The sequence below is a fragment of the Carassius auratus genome, unplaced genomic scaffold (assembly GCF_003368295.1).
Source record: "Carassius auratus strain Wakin unplaced genomic scaffold, ASM336829v1 scaf_tig00216569, whole genome shotgun sequence".
Lineage (NCBI taxonomy): Eukaryota > Metazoa > Chordata > Actinopteri > Cypriniformes > Cyprinidae > Carassius > Carassius auratus.
In genome coordinates this window covers 184738-210594 of record NW_020528637.1, presented here as the reverse complement: position 1 = coordinate 210594, position 25857 = coordinate 184738, and the positions used below count along the sequence as shown (strand labels likewise).

General features: G+C 39.8%; 2 protein-coding genes across 2 annotated transcripts; one reads left to right on the top strand and one right to left on the bottom strand.

Annotated features, from left to right (window-relative positions):
• Nucleotides 1–536: 536 nt before the first annotated feature.
• On the bottom strand, nt 537–9963 carry LOC113098487 (poly [ADP-ribose] polymerase 14-like). Its single transcript, XM_026263596.1, has 17 exons — nt 9780–9963; nt 9472–9575; nt 9356–9389; nt 7934–8167; nt 7577–7804; nt 5234–7494; nt 4771–5004; nt 4457–4678; nt 4264–4342; nt 3939–4085; nt 3729–3791; nt 3435–3611; nt 2868–3074; nt 2017–2682; nt 1686–1828; nt 1250–1424; nt 537–1130 (listed from the first exon to the last, which is right to left on the bottom strand). Exons 1-17 carry the CDS (start codon nt 9961–9963, stop codon nt 847–849), a joined length of 5442 nt encoding a protein of 1813 aa, XP_026119381.1. The 3' UTR covers nt 537–846.
• Nucleotides 9964–10009: 46 nt separating this feature from the next.
• Nucleotides 10010–22893, top strand: LOC113098489 (poly [ADP-ribose] polymerase 9-like). Its single transcript, XM_026263598.1, has 9 exons — nt 10010–10179; nt 19229–20142; nt 20370–20591; nt 20671–20883; nt 21092–21164; nt 21272–21814; nt 21952–22061; nt 22311–22467; nt 22607–22893. The coding sequence occupies exons 2-9, from the start codon at nt 19264–19266 to the stop codon at nt 22891–22893; spliced, it is 2484 nt and encodes an 827-aa protein (XP_026119383.1). The 5' UTR covers nt 10010–10179; nt 19229–19263.
• The last annotated feature ends 2964 nt before the right edge of the window (nt 22894–25857 follow it).

Below are 25857 nucleotides of genomic sequence, written 5' to 3'. Positions count from 1 at the left end.
TGGCTTTAAATTTATCATAGGAAATTTAAAAAATATCTTGATGGAACATGATGTTTACTTAATGTCCTAATGATTTTTGACATAATAGAAAAATCTATAATTTTGACCCATACAAATGTTATTTTGGCTATTGCTACAAAAATACTCCAGCGACTTAAAACTGGTTTTGTGATCCAAGGTCACATATAAAATGTAGAGTTTTTGTATGTAAATATTGTTATGAAGATGATTTTAAAACTTATTAGTATTATTTTCGGTTGTAATAATGGAATGCAAGGTTCCTAAGATATTTTCCCCTTAATATATCTTTATACGCCTACTTTCTGGATAAATCTGAAGAAAATGTACTATATTTACTTATTTTTGTATTTGTAACTAAGATGTGGAATAGCAAATTGTGCCTATAAATGTTTTTGAATGCCAAAAGTATCAACTGTATGTTGTAGAAGGGTGTAAGAAATAACAATAAAACAAACTTTAGTTTTCTGTGATCTTTATTTGCAGTGTAGTTTGTTTACATGTTCCTGAAGATTGTATTATTTGTGCAAATTAGTGAAACTATCTCCAGAATTAAAGGGATAGTTCACTTCATTTGCTAACCTTCATTGACTTCCATAGTATGGAAGGAAAATGTCAATGAGGACCAGCAATTGAAGGGGAACTATCCCTTTAACAAGACACAATTTTGTTAACTTTACCATAGAAAGTACTGAAAATGAATTCATTAAAGCACATTTAGGTTCCATAATTAAAGCTGGTTTAAATTTTAATGATTCAATAAGACACATTATGGTAGCTTCATCTCCCTGATTGTATCTGATGTGAAAAATGATTTATTTTCAGAGACTAATTTGTGAAAGTGATTAAATATTCAGGATATGCATTATCATCTCGGAATACCACAAAAATGGTCGGTGCATTAGAATTGTCCACAACCGTGTCATACTGGTCACAGTTAGGATTTTTTGCAGGTGGCACAATCATCCCTGTTTGTCCTTTTGTGTAGTCACCTGTAAGGACTCTGCAGAGGTACATGTATTTTTGTCCCTGAGTATTAGGCACTGAGTATGTGTCGCTAGAAGAGTAGCTTGCATTGAGTGCAAAGTAAGTGCCATTTCCATAAGCTGCAGCTGTAACAAAAAACAAACAAACAAAAAAAAACGTAAGATGAAAAATGTATACACCACTTCAAAGTATAATCATGGAAGGTGAATTGTGAAAATGAAAGTGATTGTAGTAAATTATTTACCATTTTTTCCTGCATAGCTACGATTAAATCCACTCCTTTCAATGTGACCGAGAGTCTGCTCACTGGTTCCATGAAAGAGTCTTTTCTCATTGTTTTGATGACCATTCTTTTTTTCCATGACATTTTTGTTATTCTGGTAGTTCCTCCACATGCCAGGATTCTGGATTCGCTCAATCTACAATCAGAAAACAGGAGTAAAACCAGTTAACATTTCTATAATGGATAGAGGTATGAAACTGAGTTGTCTGTGATGTTACCATGTGTGTATTTCCTGGTCATTTACAATGTATTGTACTGCCTTGACTCCCCAAAATAAATAAATAAATATTTAAAGGGGGGGGGGGGGGGGGCAATCAGTTAGCTCAAGATTAATGTTCAATCCTGTAGAGCATCTAATAAGAAAGAATTGATAACTAAAATAAAATAATACACATGCCTTCAAGACTTTTTTGTTAGAACAAGTGGCCTGGAAGTGCTTCAATACATCTATGTATTCTGTGCTGGTAGGTTGCAAATTAAACTTTCTGTGCAACTCGTTAGGCGCCATTGCATCCCAATGCTGTGGAATATCTTCAGTAGCTAATGGAGAAAAACATCTAGTAATTTAAGGTGGTTGTAAAATCTACAACATTAGTTGTAGTGCATTTAAATCACATACAATTCACATACTTTATGCATTACAATAATATAATTCATTTTTAAATCATGTTTATACATATATTTAGTTTTTCTTATTGATAAATGGTACAATTCAGCAAATACTGTACCTTTCAATCTGTCAATGCGTCTGATATTCATCTGGTTTCCACCAGTGGTGCTCACCGCAGGACCCTCAGGCAGTCTGACCTGATAAGTTTGGCCTTGGAAGGAAATTGTGATGTCTGCAGCTTTTCTGTCAAGGGCCTTCTCTAAATCTAAATTAGTACGTTGGTCAAAACTCCTATATTGGCCACCTTGCTCATACTGCCAATCAACAAGCTCACTTGTGTAATCCATTTCCTTTTTTAGTATGGCATCATCTTTGGCTGTTTTGAGCATGTCTTGGATTTCCTGAGTGGCTTTTAGAACATCTCGACTGAGACCTTGTACTGTTAGTGTGGCTTTTCCAGGGATTTCTTCTGAACCTGTATGGGCTTTGTATTCAAGCCTTATGGTCACATCTATAGTGCTTTGCAGGTCCTGGATTCGCTGTTGGTCTTTATCTGATAGGGTAAGTATTGCTGTGTCTGTGATGGACTGGAACACTTGCTCACAATCGATTGTATCCTCTAAGAAACGCTTTGTTTTGTCCACTTCTGCTTGTGATGGGCCACAGATAGAGAAAAACACTGGATCTACTTGCACACCTTCAATGACAAAGTCTTTGCCACCATGTTGTTTTATTTCTTTCTCCCATGATCCAGTGAAGAAGGATTTAACACTAGCAGCATATGCTGGAAAATACACAAAATTGCAATAGATAAATCTCTTTAGCCATTTGATATTGTTATTTTGCATGACCTCATGAAAAAATATTACTGAACTCTTCTGTTTTATTAATGAATGGTATAATTTTTTTAAAGGCTACTCCTACAATTAATGTTCTATCAAATTAGGTTGAAATGAAAGTGATTCATACTTTTGATTTTTGACCAGGTACTCTGGTCTTGTTTGGCAGGTCCATTTTCTCGATTCTGCATGCTTTTGTGGAATTCAGGGAGCATCTGAGCCTGGAACACCACCAGTCTGATCAGCTTCAGAGTGGACTGGGGATTTTTTCTTATTATGTCCAGCATGCCATCCAACATGGAGTCAGCTACTTGACCCGGAGACAACCCTGCTTGTCCTAGGAAAAACAAAGTCATTTGACTAAATGTTTTTAGTGAAAGTTTTGAATTGACAATATAAAGATAAATGTAACAATTTGGGCTGCTTAAGTTAATGTAATTATAATAAGCACTTATTTATAATACTAATACAGACTTAAAAAAAAAAAAATAAATAAAAACTACCATATACATTGTATTCATATATTCAAATATATTTTAAAAACTCAAATTTCTGTAAAGCTGCTTGCTTTGCAACGATTTGTATTGTGAAAACCACTATACACATAAACTGGAATTGAACTGAATGTGTTGTCTTTATATGTAAGGTCAGTTATTATTATTTGACATAGATTAACAACATTTGAGTTTGTTCTCACCTGTTCCAATAGCTGGGAATGCAATGGAGGTGAGCTTTTCCTTGGCACACATTTCTAGAGCCTTTCTTACATGTTTTTGGATCCTTATAGCATCACTGTGTGCTGCAATGTGGATGATCTTTTTACACTGCAAATTCCCTGCTTGAGTCATTATCAGTCCACTGTTAGCCTGGGCCCCTGGCAACACACATTAACCAGAATTATAAGAAACCACATGCTCTTTTCTGTGGGCTGAAGTCTCTTTATAATTTTTAATACATTTATTATTTCATTCTTATTAAAAATTATTCTCACCGAGTTGCTGGCATTCAGTTTCTATGTTTGGACCAGCCTTATCCAAAATAGCCTTTGAGACACCTTGAAAATTTGAGATAAAAATGTTTTAATCTTTTCTTTTAATCTTATAAAATTAAGCAACAATCAATTATAGTGCTTAAGAGCTTGAGAAGCTGGCATATAAAAAGGATTAAAAGTCTTCTACTTATTCAGAGTTCGTAACTTTACCTGATTTCGCTGTAAAATCTTTATTGCTGGAGTTCACAATGACATCGGTTTTCTCTAAAGTAATATCACCATTCAGGACCTGTAGCGTTACTCCTCCCACTGTAGTCTCATGAATCCCAGATTTCGTTATGACCTTCGAGAAGGGGCCTATAATTTCATTGTAAAATACAAAAAGTAAAAAAACATTATAGAAAGGTATATCAAGGGGAAATGACTGACTACATGCTAAAATGACCTTGAGACCAGTAAGCTAGAGATGATTGTATCAATGATTTGGGTAAGAAAAAGTAAAAAAGGGAATTAAAAAAAAAAAAGTTTTAAACACCTGTGCTCTGTGGCTGTGTGGGGTTATTTGCTGAGGCAGACTGACCCAAAAACCTTTTGCTAAACTCATCTGTGAATACCTGTTGTAGACAACAGGAATAATAACTCATTATTGTACCAAGAGTCAAATTACGCAGAATGTGAAACTCCATATGGATCTAAAAAAGACTGTTATGACATAACATATCAGGTACCTGAATGGTTTGTGTATCTTTGGGATGAAGAACAAATACCACTTCCTTCACATGCTTTGAACCTCTTTTACTGCTGAACTTGAAGGCAGAGTCCAGCATAGTGCAGACCACCAATGGCTTCGGAAACCCCAGGTTCCCTGTGCCAATGGCAGAGAATACAATAGAGCTCTGCTGACGCTGCTCTGCCAGATCCAAACACTTATCCATGATATCCTCCAGCACCTGGACAAAGAGAGAGAGAGAGAGAGAGATAAAGTCATTAAAGCATCTGATTTGTAACTACTAATCACTAAAAATCATTCAAAGAGTGTTACCTTTTGCTCATTTCCTTGCCCCTGATTCCAGTGGGGTACAACAGCATGGAACACCAGTTTGTTCTTCAGGTTTACACCGGCAGTTTCAAAGACTGCTCCATTATTGGCAGAACCTGTGACTTGCTGATTGAGCAGAACCTGAAGCTGAGGACCAGCTGCTTTGAAAAGGGCATTTGAAATGGCGCCTACGCTGAGATTCAGGTCACTGCTGAGAGTGTTCACAACAATGTCCATCTGTACAAAAAGCAGATAATTACAGATGGTTAGTCAGCTCAAACCATGCTCCAATAGTTTACTTAAAATTAACAAAACTAAAAAGGCAGAGTGCCCTTTGTATATTTGGGAGATGAAAAAAAGAAAAAAAAAACACCAACCCCCATCAAGTATATCTCGAGACAATTTTGATATTTCAAATAAAACATGAACCATCAAATTATATTATGCATAATTATATTGAACTCACTGTTGTGTCCTCAATGTTTCCTTTCATAAGGGTGATGGTTAAACCTTCTTTTGTCTGAAAACTTTGTGATGCTCCTTGAAAGTGTGCAGCTATCTGGTGTTGGCTTGGAGAAGAACTTGCTTGGTTTTGGTTTTGCTGCTGGCTGCTTGAACTGCTTCCAGACGTCACGCTATGGGTACGTGCACTGACCCCATAAACCTTTTTCACTGCAGCTTCTAAAGCTTGGACTGTCTTTTCATTATTGTCAACTAGGTGAATCTTACTCAGCGTATTCCCCTCAACAAAATCACAGAACTCCTTTATAGCTTTTACAATGGTGTCTGCACAAAGGTCCAGTGGGAAACCAAATACACCAGAACTAATGGCTGGGATTGCCAATGACTGGAAGCTTTCTTGATCTGCCAAATTGAGACTCTTCTTCACTGCTTTTTTCAGGAGCTTTATGGACTCCTGAGGATTGGAAGGGTTATAATGAGGTCCTATTGCTAAAATGACATGCTTGCAACATAGCTGTCCTCCTGCATCGAGGAGAACAGCATCACCTGTTGTCAGCTTCCGACGTTTGACAATCTGGTTGCAGTCATTCTGAAGTTTAGGACCAGCAGCATCAGAGAGGGCCTTTGCTAAACCTCCATCAAGTAGGAGGGTCGATTTGCATGCACCGACTACTGCATCCACTAGAAATGAACACATGTCAGCTTTGTTTACTGTAATCTCCATTCCTTCATGCGTCTTATATTCATAAATAGACTTTATTGACCGTGATTGAACTATGTCACGTGGGTGGTCACACTCATCTAGTAACTGGACCAAACAATTCATATTTGTCTTGGCATATGCAACCCACATTAACTTTTTCTCCTTGAAATACTTCCTTGCCCCCGGTTTAACTATTTTCATGGTGCAGTGATGCACAGATCCAAGCAAGTCCTCAAACAGAGGCACACACTTAGAGACATAAAGTCTTGAGCCACTGATCACGATGTCTTCACATTTGAAGTCCACATTTACTTTACCTTTCACCTTTTCAAACCATTCCTGCTTTTTGTGATCCTTCATGAATGCGACAACAGTCTTGTGAGATTTCAGAGTTTTCTCAAAGTGAGAGTTTTCCTGAACAAAATTATATAACTCTTGCTTAACATCGTTGATGGAATCTACAAAGCCAGAAACCACCACCTGGTCGACAGCTGTCTGTACTGTAACATTTGTGCTTTTTATGCGTGAGACAAGGTCATGCCAATCTGATGTTCCTAGAACACTGGGATCTTCTACCTTGAAGCTCAGATGACCCAGATCTGTCAGCAATTGCTTCTCACCTTCATTCAAGGCCTTGAGTGTTTTTCCAACAAGCAAAACTCTCTTGCCATCAGCTTCTAATGCTACATAGATTCCTTTGCTGAAAAACATATCTCTAGTTATTTCCTCTAGATCATTCTTGTGCAGAAAATCTAAAACAGATTGGTGGAGCTCAATTGGTTTACGAATCAAATTAAGAACAGCCTGCAGTATTTCGTTCTTTATTTCCAGCACCTCATGTTTTAGACCAAAGAAAGTTAACTTTTGGCTGTGCACATGGTATGTGATGTTCATTTCTGGAAATTTGTCACAAAGTTGCTCCTCCAAACCATCACAGAGAACAACATTATAAACTGATGGAGTCATATTGATGTCACCCATCTCACTGCCCTTCTCTCTTTGGATTCTTTGCGAGATTTTCTCAACAGTTTCTGTCAGGATTCCCTCAATCCTGTCCACATCTTCTTTAAGGCCGGCTACAGCTATCGTTCCTTCATCCACACAGGGAACCAGTGTGACAGTCTCTCCCACTAATGCGTTTTCAATTTCAGTTTGTATCTCTGTCCATGCATCCTCCTGAATGTGGAGCTTGTTGGATTTAAACTTAGACATTGATTCTAAGAACACAGAAAGGGCGTTTTCTCTCCATGTCTGAATTAGTTTTCTTGTTTTTGCACCATTGTTGAGTAGGGATCGAGAAGGACTGATGTTAACTGCTGAGGATTGAAAATCAATCTCACAAAAATGACTGGACATAGCTTGCTTGATTGAATCCAGGGATTTCCTGTTTTCCTTTAGGTGGTGACATACAGTTTTATCAACTTTCTCTATAAATGTCTCTGGAAGTCTCAAGGTGGGTCTGTCTTTACCATATAGAGCTGTTTGTAGTGATTCGTAGTATGGCAGTACTCTAAAAGGCTGTTTTTTAATTTGATGTTGCTCTTCGAGGACTTTTTGCGCATCTGAAAAAGCACACATTGTTTAGTTTATGCATATGTCAAAATTAAATTCAACTAATAAATCAAATCAAACCACTTCATGTACCTTCAGGATTTTTAAAAGTTATTATTGCTGATTGATCCGTTTCAAACGTTACCCCATCATCCTCTACTTCTGCAAATTTGTCAAAATAGAGCATGACTAAGTCAGAGTTTGAGTTTGGAGGTAAGCCTTCGGCTTTCACCTTTGAAGTCACCTCGAGCAATCTGACTTTCATGTTTTTCTTCTTAATTATTCCATTGCTTGGAGAGGATACCAAGAAATGTTCTGCATCTATGGAATAAAATATAAGTAACAGGAAATAAAAGCAGGTGACCAGCAATCAGACCTTAATAAGAGGCAAGTTTTTTGCATGTACATCTGAAAAGTACTTTCTGTTGGGGGACAGAACCCATGACTTACACTTGCTATTAGAAAATGTCACCACAGCACAGTTAATCTCTGGTATTATTTCAGTGTCGAAGTCCTTTGACTCAGCAGAAGATCCTTTCAGCACATTTTCCACCAGCATTGTCAGAAACTCTTGACCACAGTTTTGGGTATTTTCAATTACAGCTGATCTAGGGGTTGTATCTTCTTCCGTTTCCTCAACTTGCTCAACATCCTCCTCTATTTCTTCTTCACTCTGTGGTTCACCTGAATGTAAAAAACTCATTTACTTTGAAAAATGTCAGCTGTGCTGATAAAAATATATGCAGAATTACTTTTATTTGAATTAATTTCAGGATTATCATTCATTTAACACATTTATGAAGTTTGGGTATCATGTTTGTTCTAGGTAGGGCTTTGAATTGATTCCCTGATTCTGAGTCTTTGGGAATCTAGAGTCAATTCATTAGGTTGGAATCGAATCCATCAAGGGGAATCCCTTTTCCAATCTCAGAGATAATCATTAGTACATAGGCACACATACTTCATCTTTGAAGTCCACATTCACTTTACCTTTCACCTCTTCAAACCAATCCAGCCTTTTATGAATGCAACAACACTTCAAAGTTTTTTTTTTTTTTAAGTTTTTAAGAGTTTTCCTACAAAATCATCTAACTCTTGTTAATGAAACCCAAAGTAGCCTATACTTCGTTTTGTCATAAACATTAAATGAAATTGAGTTAATTTTTTTATATTATATATATATATATATATATATATATATAACATGGCTGTTTAAAACAATTGATTCTGATTGCATTGTTCATCGATCAAATATTTACTTATTATTTACTTTAACCGTTATGTCACGGTTGTCAATGGCAATGCAATACATCACCTGGTTAATGAACACTGGTGTCATGAACAAGTGGGTTTGCCACAAATCCACTGACTTTATAAGATATAAGATATAAGATTTATGATGGCTGTTATATTATAGCAAAGTTCTAACAGTTCACTAGTTCTATAATTTGCATTATTGCATATTTTGCAGCATACATGATTCTAGAGTAAACTGTAAAAGGTTATAGCCTGAAAGTCTAATTAAAAATGATTTTGTTGATGCAACCTCATGTTAGGCTATCAAGTTAGTTAAGCTGATTAACTAATTAATATTTCTGAGTTTAGAAATACAAATGAATAAATCGTTAATTCGTTTGTTAGTTATTAGTGTACATTTTAGAGTTGAGGTCGGGCAAGTATCGTGGCATATAAAGTGCAGGGGCCTGTTTAATAAAACAAATTTACCTAAATAAGACCAAATTGTCCATTGATCTGTTTTAAAACAAGTAAGACCAACTGAAATAAGCCTGGCTTGTTTGTTAAACTTGTTTTATGCAACAGCCCCCAGCAGAGGACAGCAGAATAGCGTTATTGTGCAGCTGGATGACTCACCTGCTGCGATTGTGCTGACCGAAGAAGTTGATTCCTAGAAACAAAGTTTCGTTTTTAGCTTACTTTAAGTCATTAGGCTAGCCGTGCATGTTACTCAATTTAAATAGGCTCGTCACCTGAGGAAGTGATGCATCTGATGGCGGGAGACTCACAGTCATTTTCACAGTTTTTTGACCAATCTTGAGCTCATGCGTTTGTTTGTTCAGAACCCGCTTCCTCACTGAGTCAAAAATAAGAACATAATGTGTTAACAGGCAATTATTTTTAGTATCATATTCACGCAAACAAAATATATCACTTTCGTTTATTGGACTCCTCCCACGGTAACTCCACGACATATTTATGCTTCGAAATAGCCTTTGACACAGCACTTTTACATTATATGTTACAGTGATTCATATCAGAGTTTTAAAAGGCAACTTACCTTCCTTCGACTTGAATCGAACAGTTGCTGTCTGTCCGCCAGAAACACTATATTCCACCTCGCAGTCGCCTCCATCGGATTTCTTACTCTGGAAGTAGATGATTAGTTTGTTTTTTAGTTTGGGAGTGTGGGAGTCCCACTGGCCCTCCACATAGAGAGGGTATGGGAACTCATCCGTAGCCATGTCCGCCTGTGCTGCGACTGGGCTTGTCGAAGTTAAAGACTTAAAACTTTCACTTTTGATTTAAGTGCATGGCCATGCGTCAGGCTTGGTTTTTCACAACAACGCAGAAAACAGTTTCCGCTTCAAGCAAAGACGTTAATTGGCCTCTCCTCGTTTCGACACTCTGAAACTATCGCTGTTTTTGACACAAAAGAAAAAGATTGAAGAACATAAAAGGTGAGTGAACAAATATTTGTAGGTTATGGAGTATATCGAACTCTGTGCGCATTTAATGAATATAACATCGCACAACTCGCATACTTGCAACAACGCTTTCGATTTTAATTCAGATAATGTGTTGTGCAATTTTAACAGTCATTGTTGAGGCGCCTGTCTTTTTTGACGTCTGTTTGTCAAAACCAAGGTAAGATTTATCTGAAATGTCAATAATAAATTAGGCTATAGCTACTTAAGTTAGGCCTACATGTTACTAAGTTACTCTGTTTCCGGGTCTAGCGAACAGGATTTGTTGCAGTTTCGTGATGACATATTCTTTCATTAGAAACATGGATAGCCGCATTGTGTAAAAACAGGACGTTTATGCTTTAAAGCAATGCTTCCAAAACACATGACTTAAACTGTACTTTTATACATTTACTCCCTTTTATTGTGCTGTTTGTCGAATTGTTATGGCTCTTACGATGCATAATTGTATAGTTTCACTGTATTGATATACTTGCAGTTCTTATCTTAAAGTTTACTCAAAAATAAAATAAAACCAAGTCATAAATTAGCATACGCGTCCTCATGCAAAACCTGTCTGACTTCTCCAGTTATGGAATTAAATTTGTTTCAATAATGAACGAAACGTTATAAAACTGAACGTAACTTTTTCAGAAACTATCAAAAATATGCCATAACAAAAGAAGAAAAACACAATCAAAATGAAAAAAATAAATAAATAAATAACTCAGTCGCACAAATTTAACAGACTCTTCATATATGATTCATTCTTTGTTAATGTTTTTTCAAAGATTCGTTTTCGCTAATTGTGGATTCTGAATTCACTGCTACAGATTTCGCTTACGTTTCGCAGTTTTTCGTTTGGTGTTTTGACACAAACCTCTCGTGGGGGCGGGCTTAACAGTGATCTACTCTGATTGGATAGTGAGCTTTTGATGGACAGGTGCTCTCTGACCGGGAAGACGCCACTTAGTGGCGCGATACTGGAAAGCTCTTGCGGTGATAATCTGGTCTCTATCGCAAAAAAATCTTTTTCACAGACAAAGTGAAAGACATTTATTTTAAGCTAATACAAAGGTTCTACCCTGTAAAGAAGTTTATACAAAGATTTAAATCTGACATTGATCTTACATGCTCTTTTTGTTCGAGTTCTGAAGAAACGATGGGTTACTTAACGTAATCCCGGGTTCTTTGATAACAGAGTGAGGTGTTTCACTATGGGAATCGCTTTGGGCGTGACCAACTACGGAAGCTCCTATGCCACCACGTCTGTCTTTGACAGACAGGTCGACCTGAGATCAGGCTCCGCCCCCACCTATATTACTCAGGTCGACCCCTACGAAGTCATTAAGAGAGGTTTCTTCCCGTTCCTATGCAAGGAGGGAAGTGTTGGTGAAACACCTCACTATGTTATCAAAGAACCCGGGATTACGTTAAGTAACCCATCGTTCTTTTTCTAACTTCGCTCGGTGTTTCACTATGGGAGATATAGACCACTCCCGGATTGCAACGTACACTACACCAATCATATGGGACTTGACGTGCTGACTCCTAACACTGCATGAGCTAAGGATGGCTCAGACACGTTCAGTCTATAAAATCGCACAAAAGTGTGTGGTGTGGCCCAGCTTGCTGCAGCACAGATCTCCTGGACCGAAACGCCTCCGAGTAAGGCCCATGATGTCGCCATGCCCCTAGTTGAGTGGGCCCTTAAGCCCTCTGGAGGTTGGGAACCTCTGCATTCATATGCTAAGGAAATAGCTTCTACAATCCAGTGGGACAGTCGCTGACGTGACAATGGCTTCCCCTTGTGAGGAGTAGCCCATGACACGAACAGCTGGTCATTTTTCCTGAAACCTGCTGTCCTTTCTACGTACACACGAAGTGCTCGTACAGGACACAAGGTATTCAACCTCCTCTCCTCTGGAGAAGAGAACGGAGGAGGGTGAAAAGCTGCAAGATCTGTAGTTTGACATCTATATGACGAATCCACTACTTTAGGTACGAAAGCCGGGTTAGGGCGAAAGGAAACCCTTGTAAACCCTGTAGAAAACTGCAGACAAGATGGGCTGACCGACAGTGCCTGTAAGTCACTCACCCTCTTAGCTGACACCAGCGCTAACAGTAGTGCTGTCTTGAGCGAGAGAAATTTTAACCCTATAGCTTCCAACGGCTCAAAAGGGTGTTGAGAAAGGGCCTCTAAGACTGTGGACAAATCCCACAATGGGACCATTCGCCTGGCCCCTGGCCTCTTACGTCGTGCCCCCTTCATAAATCGACTTATTAAAGGGTGCTGACCTGCTGTCTTGTCACCAAAGCCCACATGACAAGCAGATATAGCCGCTAAGTATACCTTTATCGTAGAAAAAGCTTTCCCTTTATCTAGCAGATCCTGCAGGAAACATAAAACGTCCCTCACTGAACATTGAAAAGGGACAATATGAATCCGTCCACACCATTTTTCAAAGACTCGCCATTTATTACTATACAGTGAACGAGTGGAAGAGGCTCTTGCACTCTGTATAGTGTGTATGACTGATGGGGGCAGACCTGCTGCACTTAAATTCCACCTTTCACGGGCCAGGCCCAGAGAGCTATCCTGTCTGGGTGAGGATGGTAGATTTCCCCCCCCGCTTGTGACAGGAGGTCCCGCCAGGGAGGGAGGGGCCACGGCTGACCCGACAGTAGTTGAACTATCTCGGCCACCCAAGGTCTGGATGGCCAACGTGGGGCTATCAGTATCAGCGACAATCCCATTTCCCTCACCCTGGCTAGAGTGGGTGAAATCAGGCTCAGAGGGGGAAATGCATACAGCAGGACATTTGGCCATTGGTGGGCTAAAGCATCCACACCCAATGGTGCATTTCCGTCTGCCAGAGAGAAAAACAGAGGACATTGGGCGTTTTCCTGCGAGGCGAAGAGATCTACGACCGCCTGGCCGTATCTCTGCCATATCTGCTTCACCACCTGGGGATGAAGCTTCCACTCTCCGTACAGGGGATTTCCTCTGGACAACAAGTCTGCCCCCCTGTTCAATATCCCTGGAACATGGGTTGCCCTGATGGATAAAAGTCTTATGTCGCACCACACAATCAGCTCCTTTGCCAGCTGGTGCAGCTGAAGAGAGCGTGTGCCTCCCTGTCGGTTGATATAAGCAACCACTGTGGAATTGTCTGTTTTCACTAAAACATGACGACCCCTGATGAAGCTCAGAAAATGTTTCAGCGCTAGAAACACTGCCAACAATTCCAAGTAATTTATGTGTTTGTGAATTAGCTGAGGAGGCCAAACGCCGTTCACAGCTCTGCCCATTAAAGTCGCTCCCCAGCCCTTTAACGATGCGTCCGTCGTCATAGTGACTCTCGACGACACTGCCCCCAGGGGAATCCCCGATCTGAGGGTCGCTGGGCTTTTCCAATGTCTGAGCGCTCTGACGCACGCATACGTCACTCTCACCTGTCGGTTGAGATGACGCCGAGAACACAGACGCAGATGCGCGACCCAGCGCTGAAAGTCTCTCATTATTAGTAGTCCCAGTCGTACTACAGATATCACTGAAGCCATTAAGCCCAGCATTCGCAGGCACAGTCTGAACGGGACAATTTTCCCCGACTGAAAACGGGAGAGACACTGAGTGAATGACGCGATCCTCCTCTCTGTCAGAGTGACTCGATAAGAGAGGGAGTTTATACTGAGTCCCAGATATTCTGCGTGCTGAGCTGGCTTTAAGCGGCTCTTTTCCATGTTTATTCTGAATCCCAAGCTGTTGAGATGCAATAACACCATGTCTGCGTCTTTGATTGCTTGCTCTTTCGACGAGGCGCAAATCAGATAATCGTCTATGTACGACAGTATTCTTATCCCCTTGTTTCTCAATGGGAAAAGTGCTGCTTCCACACATTTGCTGAATACTCTTGGTGCTAGACACAGACCAAAGGGCATTGTCTGAAATTCGTAAGCAGTGCCTAGAAAAGCAAACCTGAGATACTTCCTGTGAGACGGGTAAATATCTATGTGAAAATACGCGTCTGACAGATCGATCGTCACAAACCAGTCGTTCTGGCGGATGGATCGACAAAGTGTTTTGTGTGTCAACATTTTGAATGAATATTTCCGTAGGTGCTTGTTTAACACACGGAGATCTAGAATAGGACGCAGAGATATGCTCCCCTTCTTTGGGATCACAAAGTAACGGGAATAAAAGCCCTGACAGCTCACTTCCTTTGGCACTACTCTGATGGCTCGTTTTTCTAAAAGAGAGTCTATCTCGGCCGTCAGGACGCGAGCTGACTCTCCCTCGGCCACTGAGGCTATTATACCATTGAATCTGGGTGGTTTCATGGCAAATTGAAGCCTGTATCCCCGTGAAATCGTGTTTACAACCCACGGATGAGCTGCGCATGCGCGCCAACTGAGTATGCGAGCCGAGAGAGGTCCCCTGTATACTTCCCCAACGCCGGCGCGTTTTGATGACGTCATTACCGTCTCCGCGCTGACCCCTTCTGGAGGTGCGCGCGCTCCCTCCAGCGGAGAAGCTAGGGATGCACATCTCAATGTTTGGATTTTTTTGCAATCTATCGCCCTCGGCTGTCTGCCTGGCTGCGATAGTGAAACATTTATTGTGTCTAATGAGTTGGGGGAGCACGTCGCCCTCAGCCTGTGGCCTGGATGCGATAATGCATTTTTTATTAAACATTCCCCTGAACTGATGGGTGTTTGAAAACCCAGTGTAAGTGCTTGGTGACACTTGAGAACGTTTTGAACATGATTGCTTATAGCTGGAGCCCTTACTGAACTGAGAACAACAGGGCTGGACCCCCTCTTTCTCTTTGCGGGCGGAGAGAGAAGTGACGGGGAACATTCGCGTGTCAGGTCGCACGCTTCTTCTTCCGATCCTCGGGGTGGGGTGGGCGGTTTCTCGCCGCCGCGGCCGCAAATGAATGTTTCCCCCCGGGTCCGGAGCCATCAGATCTCGGACGATAGCCCACCTGCTGTCCGCTGGGAGGCGGTCTCACACTCCTAGCTCCCATCTGTCTTCCTCTCGCCGCAGCGGCTGCTGCAAAACCTTGCCGTGCTGGCTGAGAGGGTGGTCGCGGTGTTTGCTTGCGCGGTAAACAGAGGTTAAAAGCCTCATCCTCCTGTTTCCTGAGGGTGCTGGTTTCTCTCATTTTCTCGAGAGCTGGTCCGAAAAGGCCCTTAGTTGGGTCGAACGCAGCGTCCATCACCTCAGCTTTTTGAGCGTCGCCTAAACCAGACAGGTTCAGCCATAACGCTCTCTCACCTGAAACGGCCAAGCCCATAACACGGCCACAGCCCTGAACTGCGCCACGAGATGAGCGGAGAATTAGGTCGTTTACCACACATATCTCGTCCCAGAGAGCTGGGTTCGGCACTCCTGTATCTAATTGTCGCCCCATCTCCTCCAAAATCTCCGCCTGGTACGCTGACAGTAAAGTCACCGCGTTCAGCGAGCACACTGACTGCGCCGCATACTTGTACATCCTCTGATAGATGGACGCGGTCAGGCGCTCCATCTTGTTCGGCAGCGAAATTTGGGAAGAGGCAGAAATAGATCGACGATATGGATGGAGGTGATAGGCCACTGAAGACTCTATCGCTGGGGGTCCGGCCAGCCCCAGCTCTCCCATTCCTTGGATCTCAAGTTTAGAGCATCCCTTGGTCGGGAGCTTGCTCTTAAAGGGGCTACCCCAATGGCGGGACATCTCCTTCATGCACGCCGGCACGGCGGGTAGGAGCTGTCTCGTTGTGGTTTGAGCAGGCGGTAGCCTTTTCCCGTCATAAAGGTCCCTCTCTGCTCCTTCTGAATCTTGGGCCGCGGGCCACGCTAGGCCCAGTTTTGCAGCGGCTCGCTTGCATACCTCGTGCAGGTTACTGTCTGCCTGAGAGCCAGTGTCAGTCGCGCTAGGAGGTCTAGACTGCTGGACAGGGAAGAGAGAGTTGTCTTCTTCCTCCTCTTCGTCCATGTCCAAGTCGAGGAGGTCAGAGTTAGCATCGCCCTCTGCGTCCTCGTCTCCCGGCTCCTCATCCTCGTGTGCGAGAAGGCCATCGAACAGAGGAGGCATATCCGGGGATTCGGCTTCCATCATCTCAGCCCAGCTCTTCGTAGTAGCTCGCTGATGATCGTTAGCCTTAGTTTTCGCGATGGCTCCAGCCAGACATGGGTCCTGCTGACTAGCCACCGCCACTCTCAGCCTTCTCTCCAAAATTTTAACCGGCAATGACGCACAGTGAACGCACGTCTGTGGGTCCGCAAGCGACGTTTGAGCGTGCTTAGCGCCCATGCACACGATGCACATGGGATGGGGATCCCTGCCCGAGACGGTTGCTCCACATGATGATGGACACGGGCGGGGTGCGGGTTCCTTCTTCGACTCATTCCCTTTGGCGGGGGTAATGACTGTCGACATGACGGCTGGAGAGAGAAAGAGTGATTCGAAGACTCGTCACAACACGTTAGTCCGATTAATGGTTCACAGGGTAACGTAGTTAGCCCTTTTCGCGGCTCGCCCTGACGCGTAAAGCCTACGGTGGCTTGACACCACTGAAAATCCTATCGTCGTGATAACACGCGATATTTTGAAGAGAATAGCTCGCCTTGACGCGGACACTATTCGGTGTGACACTCAACACAGTACCAATCCAATCCACTGATGTCGCGTTCGGTAGCGTACTCCGATGACGGCCCGCCAGTTGAACAGTTAAGCGAAATCAGCAAAAAGGTCGGACGTGCTGAGAGAGCTTGTAGTCCCTCACGGGAAGAAAGCGAGAATGACTTCGTAGGGGTCGACCTGAGTAATATAGGTGGGGGCGGAGCCTGATCTCAAGTCGACCTGTCTGTCAAAGACAGACGTGGTGGCATAGGAGCTTCCGTAGTTGGTCACGCCCAAAGCGATTCCCATAGTGAAACACCGAGCGAAGTTAGAAAAAGAACTGTACACTTATTTCGGTCAGGCCACTACACTTTGGGATGATATTGGTGTGTTTGTCAAGTGTAAGATTTTGCCAGGCTTCTCAGTATGAAAAACATTATATTTGGGTATTATGACTCTGACCCCACAAACGAAAACAAAAACAGTTTTGCTATTAATTTAAAAAAATGTCCTAAACAAATTTCACATTCACAAATGCAAATTCTCCAACTGTAAACCTGTCTTCTCTTTTTTTTTTTCTAAAATAAATGAAAAACTATTTGAATGTATTTTCAGTGTCTAATAAGAAAGCTATAAGGACAGTTAGATTTACTCTGCCTTTGATCTCCTTGTGTAATTTTGTTTAGATTTTGGCCCTCTTTTTAATCTTTTTAATCTTTTTTTTTTTTTTTTTTTGTGGTGGATATTATGTGATGTATGTTTATACCTTTGTATGTTTTTGTTCTCTGCATTAATAAAAATAGAAATAGAAAAAGAAAAAAAAAGCTCTCGCGGTGGTTTGTATGCAATACGTCGTGCCTTGTGTTACTAAATATATAAATAATATTTGACCTTTGATCGTCTCAGTCTGTAAAGATGAGCTCTCAGGAGACACGGAGTAGCGTTTTCTTCCTCCTCCGCTTGTCCTTCAAGGCAGCTTGAAGTAAGCTTTTGTTACTGAAGTAACCAATAACATCGATACAAGTTTTTCATGTTACAGTGTGCTACAGTTTGTTGCGGGTTATTATTGTCATTCAGTAACACAAGCTTACTTCAAGCTGCCTTGAAGGACAAGAGCTCATCTTTACAGACTGAGTCGATCGAAGGTCAAATATTATTTACATATTTTGTAATACAAATCACAATCACGAGAGCTTTCCAGTATATACGCGCCACTGAGTGGCGTCTTCCCGGTCAGAGAGCACCTGTCCATCAAAAGCTATCTATCCAATCAGAGTAGATCACTGTTAAGCCCACCCCCACGAGAGGTTTGCGTCAAAACACCAAACGAAAAACTGCGAAACGTAAGCGAAATCTGAGGCAATTCAGAATCTTTGAAAAACATTAACAAAGAATGAAGCATATTTGTAGAGCCTGTTAAATTTGTGCGACTGAGTTAATATATTTTTTTTTTTCATTTTGATTGTGTTTTTCTTCTTTTGTAATGGCATATTTTTGATAGTTTCTGAAAAAGTTACGTTCAGTTTTATAACGTTTCGTTCATTATTATTGAAACAAATGTAATTCCATATCCAGTGAAACAATGTTAGAGACTAAAAGCCTCAGTTACCATTTACCTTGCATCTTTTTCCCCCCATGCATGCAGTCAGTAACTGGTGGCTTTTTGACATAACTGACTATGAGGAATATAATTTTTTAGAGCATTTATTAACCTTTGTTAATGCTACATTTAACCTAAATTTATATGTAGGCCTATTCACTTATCAGATACAGATATGTACATGTGACTTACAAATAAGGAGTACAACAAGCTTCGTCTTAAGGATGCAATAACATGAAAAGTGCTAGTAATGCAATGTTTCAAACATTGTTCAGAATAGTAAAAGAGAGAAAAGGCGGAGATTCCAATTTTTTTTTTTTTTTTTTTTAAAGACAACGAATATTTCTTGAATATTGTCAGGGATTCTGCTGTCTGGATAGGGTTACAGGAAGATCATTTTAACCTCAAAACATGCTTACAGACTTCCAGCCTGGACAATATGTTGTGCAGATTACTTTGATTTTAAAACTATATTAGTAGATGTTGAAATGAATAATAACTAAGATTAATAAATGCTTTAAAAGTATTGTTTATGATTAGTTCAGCGTTAACAAATGAATCCTTATTGTAAAAAAATATATAAATAATGCAAATAAAATCAGATTCCAAGAAAACAAAAAGAAACTAGAAAATGTAGTTCTAAGTGGGACTTTTAAGATTACCAAAAGGGGGGTAAAACACTTTAAGACATTAAAAGGAAATTCAAGAAAATAATTCAGTGTGATGTCTTTGAATTGCCCAGTAAGACTTTATTCATTACAATGAATTGGGATATGATAAACATTACACAACATTCATTTTCATTTAATGATTGATGCTTCATTTTCTCAAGTCATAGGGGTCTGTGTCCTGAGGAAGCTACAAGCCATGAGTGACAAGGAACAGGGTTGGTTGCCACTGGTTTCAGAACAGGCTGCCGTTCTGGCAAGGTGTGGTGAAGCCTTTTGTCATGCTGTTAATGTCAAATTTAATTGCACGGCTATTCTCCGCAATGTGGAAGAGGTTGGCTCCTTTGGTAGTAGCACAAGTGGTGTCTGGCGCGCTGAGAAGAGGTACTCCACAAAGCTGTCCAGCGGAGTCGAAGTATCAGTCTGGAAAGATGATCTTACACGTCACAAAGTGGAGGCTGTGGTCAATGCAGCCAATGAGAAACTTAATCATGGAGGTGGTCTTGCACAAGCACTGTGTGCGGCTGGAGGACCAATGATCCAGAAATGGAGTGATGTCATTATACAAAAAATTGGACGAGTGAAAGTTGGTGAGGCTGTTCTCACTTCTGCTGGAGATCTACCGTGTAAATTTATCATACATGCTGTTGGTCCCTGCTTGTCTCCAAACCCATCCAAGTGGGAGACTGATCAAGCTGCACCATACTTATATGATGCAATCAACAGTATCCTACGTATTGTCTTAAAGGAAAACATTTCCTCTGTTGCAATTCCTGCCTTAAGTTCTGGCCTTTTCTATTTTCCAAGAGATCGCTGTGCAGACATTATTGTAAAGGCTATAAAACTGTTTGATGAATGCACAAGGTTTCAAAGCAACTTAGAAATCCGTCTAGTCAATAATGATGAACCCTCGGTCCAAGAAATGGAGAGAGCAGTTAAGGCGATTTTGGTGCAGTCCAGCATCTCTGGCACATACAGTGGAGCTGTTCAGAGCAGCATGGCTTTGTCTTCAAACAGCAAGTTCAAATTTTGCAATGTAACACTGCAACTGAAAACAGGGGCTATTGAAGAAGAAAAGGTAAGGCAAATATGTAAAGCACAAGAAAGAGTGATCAATTAAAAAGCATTAAGTTGATTGAGATATATTATCAAAACTGTTTTGTATACATTTTCTAACTGCTAATAACTCATTACATTTAGTTATTTTGAAAAAAAAGGAAAAGTTTTTTCCCTCATATAAAAACAGGGAATTGCTAATTACATTAACACTCTTCCTTTTTCTTTTCACTTTGCTTTAATGTCCAGGTTCATGTAATTGTGAATACAATTTCAGAAGATTGTAATTTGTCCTTGGGGCTGATTTCAAAAGCAATTTTGAACAAAGCTGGCAGAAAGATTCAAGAAGAGATTTCCAGAGGAAAACACAGTAAATCCACAAATGTCCATGTGACAAAAGGATATCATCTGAATTGTCATGCAGTTTATCATACTGTTTGCGTAGTTAGATCTGACCCTATGGCCACACAGGTAGATTGGATTTTTATTAGTAATTCGGGCCATTCCTATGAGTTTCTATACCCACTATCTGTTTTGGTTTTGTCTGTAGATTCTTTATAATGTGGTCTCAGAATGTCTGAGGAAAGCTTCAATGGGATACAAATCCATCTCCTTCCCAGCTATTGGTACTGGTAATCTGGGCTTTAAGAAATTTGAGGTTGCCAAAATCATGACAGATGCTGTGGCAAATTTTGCCAAAAGTAACACGAAAGAACTGGATGTAAACTTTGTTGTGTATCCAAAGGACAAGGAGATGATGGAGGTGATGTATGCTAATAAAGTACTATGCTTTTCAGTTGTTTAACATAACCAGTTTTACTATGTCCCCATCATATATGACAGAATTCTTTAATCAGCATCTTGATACTGAATTATGAAAAAGTGAATGCATAAGTTAAAATTAATCAAGCACAAAAGCAGTTCAGTAGAAAATCAACTTTTCTCATGTGTATTTTCATTGTAATGTTTAGGCTTTTGAAAACGAGATGAAAATGAGGAAGAGAGCAGCAGAGTCCCCAGTAGTGTACAATGACATAAAAATAAGTAAGCAAAACAAATGGAAAATTTAGCTGATTTTACAGTGTCATGCTTTTGCCCATATCGAATGTTAACTACTGAGATAGACGTTCATTACTCTCAAATGCTTTCAGACTTTGCATTTGCAGCCAGTGAAACCACAGCACATAAAATGGCATCTGTTGAGTTCGACAGTGTTTCCAGGGAAGCTCTGAGAGAAGCAAAAGAGTGGACAACCAATATGCTAAAGCCATCAGATATCATGACAATAAAGAATAATCATGTCATATATCTTGGACAAGAAGACCATGCAAGTCTTCTCTCTCTCCAAACAATGTTGAATGTTCGCATTGAGGAGTTCTTCAGGAATGGTGAAGGTGGCATAACCATCACTGGAAACCCTTCAAATGTCAGTTGTGCAGCAATTGAGGTGGAGTCCATGCTTTGCAAGGCTCAGGAGGAGTTTGCACAAGCTGAGGAACGTGACATGCTGTATTCTGTTGTTCGCTGGAGCTGTAAAGATGTACCTTGGATACAAACACCTGAAATCAGTGCAGATTTGGAGAAAGCTTATTTGGCAGGGAATGTAAACCATGAGATTAATACCCACAAAGTCAACTTGATGAACAAGACTTTGGTTGATGACTATGGGAGAAGCAGCAATGTGGAAAGGACATGTATGTTCAAATACTTGGACTGTAAATAAATTATAGTTTAATAAATGTAATAGTTTTCTCAGTATAGTGCTCATGTTAAGTTTGTCATTCATAGCATCTGGATGACCTGATCCAGTCTTTTCTCCTATACTATACAGGTCTGCTGGATCGTTTTGAGTCTCTCAACAATTCATTTTATTCAAGAACACCTGAGACCAGGAATGATTATTTTGGAAAAGAAGCATGGAAAGCCTTTAATGTTGTAAAGGTGAGAAAGCTGCCCTCCCAATCACGATACTATAGTTATTTTCTGAGAGAACACTGCTAGGTTATTTTCATGTTTCTATAGAGCAGCTATTGTATGTTAAAGAATCCACTAGTGTCCATGTAATTTTTATTTGCTCTTTATTTTAATCCCCGTTCAACTATAACATGCAAAGGCAGCAATGAGGACGTTTAGCACAAGGCTTTGATACTAAAAGAATGTAATGGCATGTGGTTGCACTGGTTGTTACAGAAGGAGAAGCTGGAGAACATTGCGCTGAAGCAGCTGTTCAAAATGAATATGCAGAGATTGAATGACAAACCGAAGTGCCTCTACCAGCGTGTGTCCGCTCAGTTCTGTGATCTCATCTGCAGAGTAGGCTTTCAGAAAGAGTTCGCACCTCCTGCAGGTAACAAATGTGAACATATTCAGAATAATATATATATTATAGGAATGCCTATATATATTTATGTATTTTTAGTTTATGATGTGTTTTTAAGGTGATGTTTGGGATTTCTATGTAAATTTTTTTTAAATTTGATTTCTAGAGCAAAGGTATGGCAGTGGAATATACTTCAGCAGTACAGTCGATGGAGCAATGAAGCTGTGGAAAGACCAGGAACATGAGCAGTACATCTACATCATTCAAGCCCAGGTCCTCACTGGGAAGTCCACTATTGGTTCCCCACATCATATTTTGCCCCCTCCCTTACATGGAGACCCTTTAGATCGTTATGATAGCTTGTCTGACATGGTGCAGACATATGTCATCTTCAATGGCCAGCAAGCTCTTCCTGAATACCTGATCATATATCCCAGATCAAGCCATGTGTAAAGATGCACAGAGCAAAATGCAAACACAGATAACATATTTTTTAGGGCAAATTTATGGCTGGATATGTAGATTTTAAAAACACTAATTTTTTTAAATATAAAAAAAAAGAAAAAAAAAGGCACAGACAGTGTTATGTCCAATGACAGATTCTCTTTTATGTTATGTACACTCTCTATTGATTTCTTTATTACTCTCTATTGTGGTTGTTTCTGTCTCCTCCTCCTCTGGCTCCTCCCACTCTTTCCAGTAGGCAGGTAATTGATTGCCTTTTTCAGCTGCACCTGCTCACCAGCTGAGAGAGAAGCAGTATAAAAGCTGAGCAGAACTCTCAGAAGATGAGAGCTTCTCTCTAGAGCATGTCCTGTGTCCAGTCCAGTCCAGTCCAGTCCAGTCCAGCTCAGCTCAGCTCAGCTCAGCGTAGTTTGTAGAAGCCATTTGTGATTCTGTATGGTTGTTTATCTTCGTTAATGCAAAGAATGGTTGACTAACTTTCTGTTGCTGTTAGAAGCTCTTGCTAAACTTTGTGCTCTGTGATGAGCAAGATATTTCAAGTTATTCAGCCTACAGGTTTGCTGTTTTAAAGTTAATTAGTCTCTTCCTGCGTTACCAACTGCTCAAACAGATACTCTCTTGATTGATTCTTTGTTTCCCTATTGGAAGCTGTAGGGAGGTGGTTGCCTTTTTTTCTTTTTTTACTTTTTGAAACAGTTTTCTCCTGGTTTGAGGATTAGATCGGGGAGAGAGTATATAATTTTGTTGTTGATTTTTTTTTATTATTTTTTTTCTTTAACGGTTTAGACATAATGTAACCCAAAGAAAAGAGATGCATACTTTTTTTTTTTTTTTTTTTTTTTTTTTTCATTGTTCCCCCTCCTTAAGTTTGTTTTTTTTTTTTTTTTTTTTTTGCTTTCCTCTTAATCATGTGCACTCCAAGCTGTTAATAAAGCCTGTTAAAGGGATCTTGTTGTAATGGTGGTTGTTGTTGTGCTGTGGCAGGGGTTTTGGGCAGATGCTCTTCTTAAACCCTTAATATTGTTACTCTATCTTCAAAACCCCTCTTGTAAGATGTAATAGACCGTAAATAATGTGCAAAAATAAAAATAAGGAATTAAGGTCTTCATAATCATTAGTCTAAATTAGACATCACTGGATGAGTGATAGATTTAATCTTTCAGATTTTTCCTCACAGGTCTTGGATTAACTACTGTGCTGTTAAAATTATTTTGCAGTGTTTTAAAATGTATTTTATTGAGTTTTATAAACCCTTGTATTGAAAATATATATATATATTTGGAATTAGTTTTTTATGCTCACAACAGAATGCAAATCAGAGCAAATATGTTTTTACTATACGTTTAAAGGTGTCAAATGATGCAATTTCAAGTTAATTTCTCTTTGGAGTGTTACAAGCTGTTCATGAATGGATAAGGAGCCTAAAGTTGCAAAGACTTAAGGTCTCAAACCAAAAGAGATATTCTATTGGATATATGGACACTCGTCCGCGCCCTCCTAAAATACCTTGTTTAAATGCCCCCACATGTTTATGTCACCGTGTGGGAAGATTTCTGTAATACCACCCAAATGTTTATTCAAATAAAGAAGGTGTAACGTTGATTCATGCTGTTGCTGCCAGCGATATGTTGTGGAGATGCTGCATTTCATTGTGACAGCGAAACTAGTTTGTTTGGTCTTCCAAAAGAGGACACAGAACAGTTCAACCCAAATATTTGTGTGTGTACAATGCATTTTATGTAGGACTGTTTCCTGAACCTGGGAGAGTAGCCTAGAATGTCTTTGACTCAAATAAAAGCCAACATTTAACTAAATATTCAGTAATGGTGACGTTTATCTGTACAACATTATAGCAATGGACGTTTACTTCAATTTATACTATAAAATATTTATTACAGAACTATAACAAATTTATAAGACATTTAACATATGTAATGTAAGAGTTGCTATACATAAAAGATTAAATATCAGGGTCAAAAAGATTTTAACAGCAAATATATTGAGTGTTCAAAACATACTGTTATTCTATTACTTCTGTAATTATATATACAGTATGTGTGTGTGTGTATGTATATATATATATATATATATATATATATATATATATATATATATATATATATAATTTTCATTCTACTAAGGAGGAATACAGAAATAAATATAGCTTGATTCAAACTTAGACTCAGATTTAGATTTTTCATTTCAGTCTGTTCCATACAGTATGTCATGATTAAATATTTCACATAAGATTTTTTTTTTTTTTTTTCAGAAGAAAGCTGATGCCAACAGGTGACTAGCATGTCATATCACCTTGAGTTCACTAGACACATGAAGCCTAAATGACAGAAAAGACTAATCTTGCTTGTTACAAGGCAAAAGTGTCTCAAAACACAGATAATCACATAAATGGATACTTCCTATTGAATGTTATTGCTGTTGTCTGACCCAATTTATGAGTCAGTGGCTGATCAAATTGGATCAGATTCTGGACCAAATACTCTAAACAAGTACACATTCATATTTAATTCACTTTTTGACCACTAGACCACCATGCTTTTGAGAACATGATTGTGCGAACGCACAAAGAATAAAAAAATTTGACATCATCTTGTCTAGACCTGACATGCCCATAATATCAAACTATCCAGTAATGTTTTAGGGCTCCTCACATCTTTCTGTGCCACAGATAACATTACTGTGAGAATTACAGATGATAAAAACCACATTGACATCACTTTTATAAATTAAAGGGGTGGTTGATTGCAATTTCCCTTTTTTAATATTAGTTGCTGTGTAGAGTTGCTGTTTGAACATAATATCTATTACAACGCTGAAGGTTCAATGCAAACGCAGTTATTGTCTTTTAAATTTATGTAAGTTTAATGTTTACAAAACTGCTCGAAGGGACTATAACAAGCTACTTGATATAACCCCAGCCCCGGGAACAAGCAA